Raw genomic sequence first — 6,488 nt, 5'->3', positions numbered from 1 at the left:
CAGCCCCAGCCCCGCACACGGAAAGTCTCCAACCTCCTCCACGAAGTCACGTCCTGCCAGAACTCGTAAAGGATGAAGCAGGCCTCGTCCGTCAGTTTGCAGGCAGACACGCTGCGGGGACAGGAGCGACCCTGAGACGGGGCCTGGCAAGCTGGCACGGTGCAGCCACGTCGGTCCCGCCAGGACCGGGAACGAGCGGCACAGGTCAGCACACGAGCCTCACCACGAGGCTTTCAAAGAGCAGTTTGGATGCATCCACAATGTGTGGCTGCCGGGGCCGGCACACGGCTCCAGGGGATCCCGAACCCAAATCCTTCCTGCTTCGCAGTTCCTGCAGCCAGGCAGCAGAGGAGCTTTACAGCTACTAAGCTGGCCCTTGCTGCTGCCCAGAAACCAAGCGTGATAAGTGCTTTATAAAGTATTTCTTAGCACGTCCCTAGCACTGCAGCACACAGCCTGACGAAGGAGCTCATCCTTCCAGTCCTTTGGAGTAGGCGTGTGTCATCCCTGGCCCCTCACACGGAGAGAAACTGAGGCACGAGTGCAAGGAGCTGAGATCACGGCATAAAACCACAGCGTGCTGCCCCCCGAAGTGATGCTGTTCTGCCAGGTGATGCTTCCCACGCTTCCTCCTGCCGGAGGAACAGGCTGGGGCTTTCTCCAGTCCATGGGAAGATGGAGGGGGAAGCAACAGGGAGGCGAGAGAGCAAGGCTCAGCGTGCAGGGCCTGGGGAACCATCTGCACTCGGCTGCAGCATCATTAATTCCAGCTGAAGGTGAACATTTCTTCCAGCTGCTGCTAAGGGCTGCAGGAAGGGACCAAGCCCTGGGGGGGAGAGCAAAGCAAGTCCCCTGGCAGCTCAGAGGCTGCGTCCCCCTACGCTCTGCAATTCCCTGGCGTGAACCAGGAGAGCGGAGTCTCCCCGGGCTTCGCTCCAGCTTTCCACTCACGTGGAGAGCCTGCCCGTGCAACGCTACCCAGTCATCTACACTAATAGTTCTCATGACAGAAAAGTCCATCAATTCCAAAGAAAAAAAATACCACTCTCTCTGCCACTTGTGTCAAAACAAGTATCTTCCTTTTGTTTGGACTGAAAATGCAATTTTGTGCTGTTGGAACTGAAGAGCTGAAAAATGACACTTTAAATGGGAACAGCACGAACATTTCCCGCTGAAAGCGGCTTGCAATCTCCCATGGGAGAGGGAAAGCGCCTCTCAAAGAGCAGCTGTGCCATCTCCAGGGACACGCTGGCAGCGGCGCGTCACTGAAGCCAGACCTGGGCTCCGACCTCAGCTCTGTCTGGAGCTCCAGAGCAGTGCTGGGGGGCAGAGCTTTGGTCTCATGTGGGGGTTAGCTTCAGGTGTTCACGGCCGCCTCCCACCAGCGCTGCACGCACTTTACGTAAGGCAATGCTGTGACATGAGCTCTCCCCTTGACTTCTTCTCCATTACTTTCAAGTCCTTCAGTGCTGGAGGAATGCACGCTTTCTCTTACATGTGCATGCCACAGCCATTTGTGCTAGCGTAAAAAACAGTCTCGTCCTTGCCAGACGCTGACAAGTGGTTCTTGCTGCGGGAACCTGCTGCAGGAGATGGGACGGTACCACAGGCAGGAGAAGGAGAAGATGAGTTGCCCTCTTTTGAATTTAGATACTATTCAGAATGTGTTTTTAATTTAATTTGATTTAAGCAGGGTTTAGAAAGCCAAGTTCCTAAATCCCTTAAATAACTTGGATTTGAATTAAATAGCCAATGATGGGAACAAGGGTTGTAGGAAGGAAACATGATACCTACTTCTGCTCAGAGGAGCATCCTTTCATGGGAAGGATAAAGGAGTCAGAATCCCTTATCCTTCCCGGGAGGGAGGGAGGGAGGGAGGGAGAGAGACACCGCTGCAGCTGTGACACTGTCGCATCCTCTCTGCGAGGTCAAACCTCCGCATGCCAAGCCCACCCATGCGCCGACCGGCACACAAAATACTCTGCAAAAAACCCTTTTTGTCCCCCCAAGGGTGATGTGTTAAAAGCCCTTGTATCTGGGCGAGCCATGCCACGAACAGCCCCACCATCCGCCACACTTACTGCAGGCAGCTGCTCTGCCCGGCGGTGACCTCCGTGTAGGACCTGAACGCCTGGCGAAACTCCTCAATGCTGCTCGTCGCCACCGAGATCTGCCTCTTCGCCACCAGGATGTGCTGCGAAGGACAGCGGACAAGCAGCATCAGGGACTCATCTGCCCCTCCTGCCCTCCCTGCTCCCACCCAGCTGCGGGACAAGGCAGTGCCGAGCAAGCACAGCACCGCAGGGGAAGCCGCAAGAAGTGGCTGGCACCACAATGCTGGGGACAAAGCCAACATAAAGTGGCTTCTTCCTACCTGGGCAGGCTGCCTTTACAACGAGGACCGCACCAACAGGAGATGCTCCGTCCCCCGGTGGCGGGGTCCTGCTTTGGGGCTGCTGCAGTTCCCTGTGTCCTTCCCCCAGCAGAAATGGGCCTCAGGACCCCTCCACTGGGGCTCTGCATGGTCTGCGGGCGCTCGGAGCAAACCTCGGGGATTTGGGCACCCACAAGCAGAGCGTTGCCTTCCTCTGGGCTGGCCGTGGGCACTGCCCTGGGCTTTCATGGACCTGATGGAGCTGCATTTGCCCTGTGGATGGTCCCACGCCGAGCTCACAGCTCTGACTCCCATCCGCTACGTGGCCGTGCAGCGGACCCCCCGCCAGACCAAAGCCAGCAGCTCACCCAGGTGACTCCAGTCTCGGGGCACAGGGGCTGCGCGAGCACACGTGTGTGCGAGAGAGGGGATCTGTGCACACTACGGGGTCACCTGCAAACAACAAGCAGGGACTTACTGCGTCTCTTCCTTTGCACATCGCTTCCTCCTTCAGCGGCTCCAGGCGCGGGCTCTGCATTTAACACCACAGGAAAAATCGTTACTGGGAGAACTTCGCAACAAGATAAAACGTGGCAGTAACCCACAGCCCAGCCCAGCTCAGCGTGACGGATGGGTACCGCTCTGGGGATGTTCCTTCAGGTACCCAGGGGAGAAAAGGGACGTGACCTGCACATCGGCGGGGCTCAGTAGGTCCAGACTGACTTGTCAGATCAGCACGGACCACGGAGAAGCCAGGGGAGGGTCAGCAGAGCTGAGGGGAGAAGGGGGGCTTTGGAGACAGCAAGGGACGAGCAGCCTTGTGAGTCTGGATCTGGTGAACGGGTGCAGCTCTGGGACGATGCCAAGACCAAATACCAGGGCTGTTGGCACAGGGAGAAGTCCCAGCGCCGACCTGGCCAGCCCCAAGGGGCGGCGCAACCCCCAGCCCGCCTCCCCTCTGCCACGCACCTTGCACTCCAGCTTCTCGATGAGCTGCTGGAGCCTGTTGATCTGTGCCATCCACTGGCTGTTGTCTTCGACACAAACGCCTGCATGGGGAAGGGCAGAGAGCCGTCACCGAAAAAGCTTGCTTTTATCACAGCAAAAGCTTGCTTAAGACTCAGAAAACCACAAAAGCTTTAAGACCTCTGATTTAAACCAAAAAACTGATTTGGTTTTCTCCTGAAACTTTTCCCGCTACTCAAGAGATACAACATCCCACAGAAGGTCAGCTGTCGTCTGGGTGCAATGGTCCAGGCTCTGTCCTGGACAAGCCCCCGCTGTCCCACGCTGCTGCTCCCGCACCCACTCCAGGCTCCAGTGGGGAAGGGGCAGAGACAGCAACCCGAGGGACGGCCGGGCTGTGGATACCTGTCGTTAGCATCCCGGAATAGGGATCCGTCGGAGACAGACAGACGTTCTTCTGCCCTCTGCGCCCGCATCGTCTCCCTGACCTCAGGCCAACCGAGGTCTCAGATTTCTTTATGTCCTTTCTGAAAGAATAAAATGCAAAGACGGGGCTGGAGTCCTTCACTATATGGGTCGGCTTCACAGGGGGCTTGGAAAGGGCAGATCCTGCTCCCAGATGTGCCTCCCAGGCGAACCTGGGAGTCCTGCCCCACGCCGCGACCCCCACGAGCGGTGGTGGGGAGATGGGGAGGACGGGCATTTCCCACTCCATTTCCTCTCCTGTCCCGCCTGCTCCTCCACGGTGTCCACGGCACACTCCAGTGAGGCCTGCAGGGACTGCAGCTGGTGCATGGTTTCCCGCAGCAGGAAGCGGGTCAGGAACTGCTCCATCTTCGAGGAGGTCTCGTACCTCTGTGGGAAAAGGGAGAGGATCTGTCGGATGCCCCCGGCTCTGCGCGGGGGGGAGCAGAGCTGCATCTGGAAGGGGTTGGCCCTTAAATAAACCCAGCGGGGTAGATTCCAACCATATTTTTAGGCATCGTAGGAAACGACAACACTGTAGGACAAAAGCATCCTCTGGCTGCACACCTGTGAGGTCACAGCAGGGAATACATGGCGTGACCCCCCCACCCCGGCCCCAGCACCCACAGCCCCCGGCTGGCACAGTCCCTGGGAGCCGTGGGGGACCACAGATGGACACCCCCAAGCCCTAAGGTAAAGGCCACTTGCAGAAATAGCCCCCAGCTCTGGGGAGGGCTCTGGGGCAGGCAGAGCATCCCTTGCTGCACCCAACGGTTCACAAACTGCTCCGCTTGCACCAGCGCTCTTGGGACAAGGCTGGCAGGGAGAGACTTTGGGGCAAGCTAAGGAGAGCCCGCAGCAACCCCCCGGGCGCAGGCAGCCCCTTGCAGGGAGCACCCCACCACTGGCAGGATGGGGCAGTGGGCTGGTTTCACGCCCTCTCTCCCCGGGAGGACAGCACCGAGCCTCTCAGCTCCAACGGGAAGAGGTTTCTAATGCGCGCCTGCTCACGGCTCTTCCTGCTTACTTGCTCTTGTGTGAGGGCCGCCCCACATCCCAGCCCCACGTCACCCACGGAGCACGAGTGACAGCTGCCGGGAGGATGGCTGTGTCTGGCTGCGAGTCCCAGCCAATCCGCCCTACGGTGCTGGAGGGGTGTCCAGCAGGAACCCAGGGCTGTGTGCCCTTTCCCCACCACTCTCCTCCCTGGTCTGACATGCATGGACACCATGGGTGTTAGTGCTGGGGAGACGTAGAGGCAGGTCCGGGGGGCATGCAAGAAGCACTGGGGAGAACGAAGGGGTCACCGTGCATCCTGGCAAGAAGGCAAGCTGGCCCGGAGGGCACCCGAACAGTAGGTCAAGATGCACGCCATGCCCCAGGAGCAGGTCTGAGAAGCATGGAGAGCTGGGGAAGTGCCTGGACACACACAGAGGCACCCCAAACTCCTTCTTTCCTTTGCCAGCTGTGACCACAGATCCTCTTGGGCAAAAATCTAGGTGCAATGAACAGCCGCAGCCCAGAGCATGGCTCCTTTCCACGTGCTATGGGTTCTGCTGGCAGCACCATTCCCTGCAGCCTGGTCCAATCATACTACTTTCCCGTCCAGTTTTCACTTGCTTCCTTAAAACCACCTGGGGTTTTGTCCTTGCACTGTTAGATGACCCAAGGGCCTGGGGCAAATCTCCAGCCCCCAGGGATGGAGACGAGGTACCCAAGGAAGGATGCTCAGCGAGGCAGGGAGCAAGGATACAGGAGGAAAGGCTGAGGCACGAACCCAGAGACAAACACTTCTAGGGCAGGCACAGTTGTCCCCCGCTGGGGCTGAGCTGCAGTCTCCCTTGCAGAGCAGGTACCTGGCCTGGTTTGCCCACATGAGACTTCTCTTGTTCCACCGCAGGGTGAGCCTCTTCCTGCCCAGCGTCCCTCAGGGGTGCCAGTCATGCCAAAGCCTGCAGTCATCATAGACAATGGCAGCAGCTTCACCCGGGCAGGCTTTGCAGGCCAGAAGAAGCCCAAGTTTGTGCTAAGGACTGTGTCGCTGCATCCCTGCAGCACAGGCACAATGTGGGAGACCCAGCGGCATCCCACTACTGCTGAAAGCACGGCGGGCTTCGCTGTGGCACCCAGGACTTACCCACTCAAGCACGGTATCATTGAGGACTGGGACGGCATGGAAAACCTGTGGAGCCACCTCTTCTTCTGTGGCCTGAAAGTCCTCCCAGAAGAACAGCCCGTGCTCGTGGCCCACTGCCCTTCTTGCCCCTCCACCAACAGGGAAAAGCTGGCAGAGGTGCTTTTCGAGAGCTTCGGGGTGCCAGCCCTGCACATCGCTAACACCGGGTTTCTCTCCCTCTGCGCCTACGGCAGAGTGACCGGTCTTGCCCTGGAGGTTGGGGCAGGAGTGTCCCATGTCACCTCTGTCTGCCTGGGCCAGACCTGGAGGGAGGCCACCTACCGCCTCGGGGTGGCTGGTGGCTTCCTCTCCAGCTACCTGCACAGCCTGCTGATGGAGAGCCCCAACGACCCCTCAGTGCTGAAGGCCTTGAAGAAGAAGACAGTGATTCAGTTGAAGAAGCAATGCTGTTATGTCTCCATGGACTACGAAGGAGACCTCCATGACCAAGGTTACCATCATCCAGCCAGATTTCAGGCCCCCGACGGGCACTGGATAACCCTGGAC

At 58.6% G+C, this 6,488-nt stretch overlaps 1 protein-coding gene across 1 annotated transcript in view; it reads right to left on the bottom strand.

Moving 5' to 3' along the window:
* The window catches only part of NECAB3 (N-terminal EF-hand calcium binding protein 3), a 27,850-nt gene that overhangs the window by 1,140 nt on the left and 20,222 nt on the right, over nucleotides 1-6,488 (bottom strand). Inside the window, exons 6-11 of the mRNA XM_009318687.1 lie at nucleotides 4,059-4,195; nucleotides 3,746-3,867; nucleotides 3,344-3,423; nucleotides 2,853-2,906; nucleotides 2,082-2,194; nucleotides 34-111 (exon numbers count right to left, since the gene is read on the bottom strand). Of these exons, the coding sequence (XP_009316962.1) occupies nucleotides 34-111; nucleotides 2,082-2,194; nucleotides 2,853-2,906; nucleotides 3,344-3,423; nucleotides 3,746-3,867; nucleotides 4,059-4,195 (584 nt within the window). The remainder of the gene's footprint in view (nucleotides 1-33; nucleotides 112-2,081; nucleotides 2,195-2,852; nucleotides 2,907-3,343; nucleotides 3,424-3,745; nucleotides 3,868-4,058; nucleotides 4,196-6,488) is intronic.

The sequence above is a fragment of the Pygoscelis adeliae genome, unplaced genomic scaffold (genome assembly GCF_000699105.1).
Source record: "Pygoscelis adeliae isolate BGI_AS28 unplaced genomic scaffold, ASM69910v1 Scaffold72, whole genome shotgun sequence".
In the NCBI taxonomy this organism is placed as follows: Eukaryota; Metazoa; Chordata; class Aves; order Sphenisciformes; family Spheniscidae; genus Pygoscelis; species Pygoscelis adeliae.
Note: the sequence above shows the minus strand (reverse complement) of the source record. Positions and strands in the feature narration are given on the sequence as shown.